The sequence below is a fragment of the Trichinella spiralis genome (assembly GCF_000181795.1).
Source record: "Trichinella spiralis strain ISS 195 chromosome Unknown Scfld6, whole genome shotgun sequence".
Lineage (NCBI taxonomy): Eukaryota > Metazoa > Nematoda > Enoplea > Trichinellida > Trichinellidae > Trichinella > Trichinella spiralis.
The window spans coordinates 6,074,456-6,076,810 of NW_003526945.1; the positions used below are offsets into that span (position 1 = coordinate 6,074,456).

Sequence of the window (2,355 nt, forward strand, 5' to 3'; positions counted from 1 at the left end):
AAGGCAGCCGAGCGGAAAAAAGATGAATTTCTTTGATTTAGTTTTATTGGTAAATTCAACAGAATTTTAAATATGCAGCAGATATTTTTGATTTGAAATGTTGAAACGTAATAATACAGGAATTGTAACTTCAATGTGTAGTCGGTTTACTTTAGATATTGAAAGAGAAATTTTATACAATTTACACAAAATGTATTACCACAAATTTTTATTAAAAAACAAAGGTCCAGATTTTATTTCTTACTAAAATAAAACATAAGAAGAAAAACAATAACTCTTGTGAACAGGAGGGAAAGAAAGATTGAAAAGATTAAATTCTTTTCCCAACTAGAAACATTTTCAGAGAACAGGCAGGTAAAATCAGAAAAGTATTTCGATGCTAACATTCAGCAATCACCACTCCTAGTTTTAGCTGAAAACTGCAGCTGTAGACAATTTACCAATTTTAGACTTTCCATTTGTATTTCAATAGCCTTCAACTAGCCTTCATCAGAGCAATATCTGACAAATAGAAAAGAACCTTAGCCATAAATCTTATTTAATTGTTAGCTAAGAAGGTAATTTATATGACAAGTGAAAGCAAATGTTGGCTGACATTTCTTTTGAACAATATTTTTAAAATCGGATGGATAAATAAAAGTGAAGCACTTCGAAAGCAGAAAGAAAGCGATGAACAGCACCAACGAAGCAGAAAAGCGCTTAAAGGTACTTCAAATTCACTCAGCAGTGGACATCGCATTGTTTGATGTCAGCATTTGTGCGTGATTAATAATCTTCTGTCAACATTAACAAAAGGCATTGGTGCAACAAAAATTTAAATCAAAGTTGAGCATCAGTTGTAGATAAAATGAAAAATGAAAACTAAATGTTGTTTCAAAATGATTATTAAAAATGGAATTTAAACCGTCAAATTTATTTTCCTTTTTGGTCTTGCGTTTGAGTTCAGTGCTTAGCATTCGAGGCTTATTAGCTGATGAGCGAAACAAGATCAGACATCATCATCCGAAATTTGCCTGCTGAAATTCTCATGGATACGACTTTCTGGACTGGATGGCAATGAAGAGAAAAGGACGCAGAAATGGATTCCGTTATTACCAATAGTGGAGTAAGCGAGAAGTACACTATGAAGCAGGAAGTAAAATGCTGCTGGGCATAAAGCTTGACGCAGCTAACTGAGCTAAACAAATCAAACGGAACGGTGCATAAGCTAATTAAAAGAAAATTCAACACTGCGAATGCTATTTTATTATGTGAACGATGAAATGCAAAACTGAAGAATCATTAATGTTATTGACTAAGAAAACCACTTATTTAAAGCCACATTCAAATATTGCAAGACATCTTGTTAAATGCTCTTCTTAACAACATACACAAACAATATGCAAATGGAAAAAAGTTAAACATTAGTTTTAAGCATATTAACTTTGTTATTGTTATACTCCCTTTAACGCAGTAAAAGATACCTAACACCATATCTTAGAAAGCTAAAAGCTAAAAGAGTGAATTTTCTTAACAGCATAGAATTCAATGATATGATTAGTTTTCCAAAGAATCAAACGTGCAGACGGCATACGATAGGACATGGAGGTGCTGATAAAAATTGGCAGAGACAGTTTGAAAAATTCCTTTCTAATGGTCGATTGAATGAGATAAATCAGTGGAAAACTAACTCTTGGAAGATTTTATGCACATCTCAACCCGCATTGAAACAACTTTTTTCAATTTATTCGAAATGGACCGAAAATGAAGGAAACTCGACTTGCCCGAAACAACAAAATATTGCACAGCACTCGGCATTTTCAACGAATACCCCCCTTTTTTATGTGCGAAAAAATTTTCCAATACCCAAAATTTCACCCCTTCGGCGCATTTCGTTTTTACACTCACGTATCAGAATGGGGTGCGTTCCCTGGTGGTTTTAGAAAAAGGACAATGGGGGACTTTAAAAGGGCGCTTTTCCCCCACCACCGACCCCTTTTGGGTTGGGGCGGGGGACATTTTCCCAAACCCCTTTTATTTTTTTTCGAATTTTGCCACCCTTTTCCCAAAAAAAAGCGGAAATTTGGTTTCAAACCCCCCCACCTTTCCAAAATCCGCAAAAACAGCAAAAGGCTTATGCCTTGGGGTTTTTTGAAAAATCAAAAAATTTTAAATTTTTTGCAAAAAAAATTTTCATTTGTTTCGAAAAAAAAAAAATTTATTTTTTTAAAATTTGGGGGGGAAGTTTTGAAAAAAGGGATTTTTTAGGAGGAATTTGGCACAAAACATCTTTGGTGGATTTTTCGGAATTTTAACCCGGGCCGTTAGGGAAACGGAAAAAAAGACACCGCGGGGTTCTTTATAAAAAAAAAAGGG

The 2,355-nt window shown here is 34.2% G+C and overlaps 1 protein-coding gene across 1 annotated transcript; it reads left to right on the forward strand.

Annotated features, from left to right (window-relative positions):
- Positions 1-1,532: 1,532 nt before the first annotated feature.
- Positions 1,533-1,922, forward strand: Tsp_09750 (transcriptional enhancer factor TEF-4). The gene has a single exon (XM_003374361.1). The coding sequence runs from the start codon at positions 1,533-1,535 to the stop codon at positions 1,920-1,922; it is 390 nt and encodes a 129-aa protein (XP_003374409.1).
- The last annotated feature ends 433 nt before the right edge of the window (positions 1,923-2,355 follow it).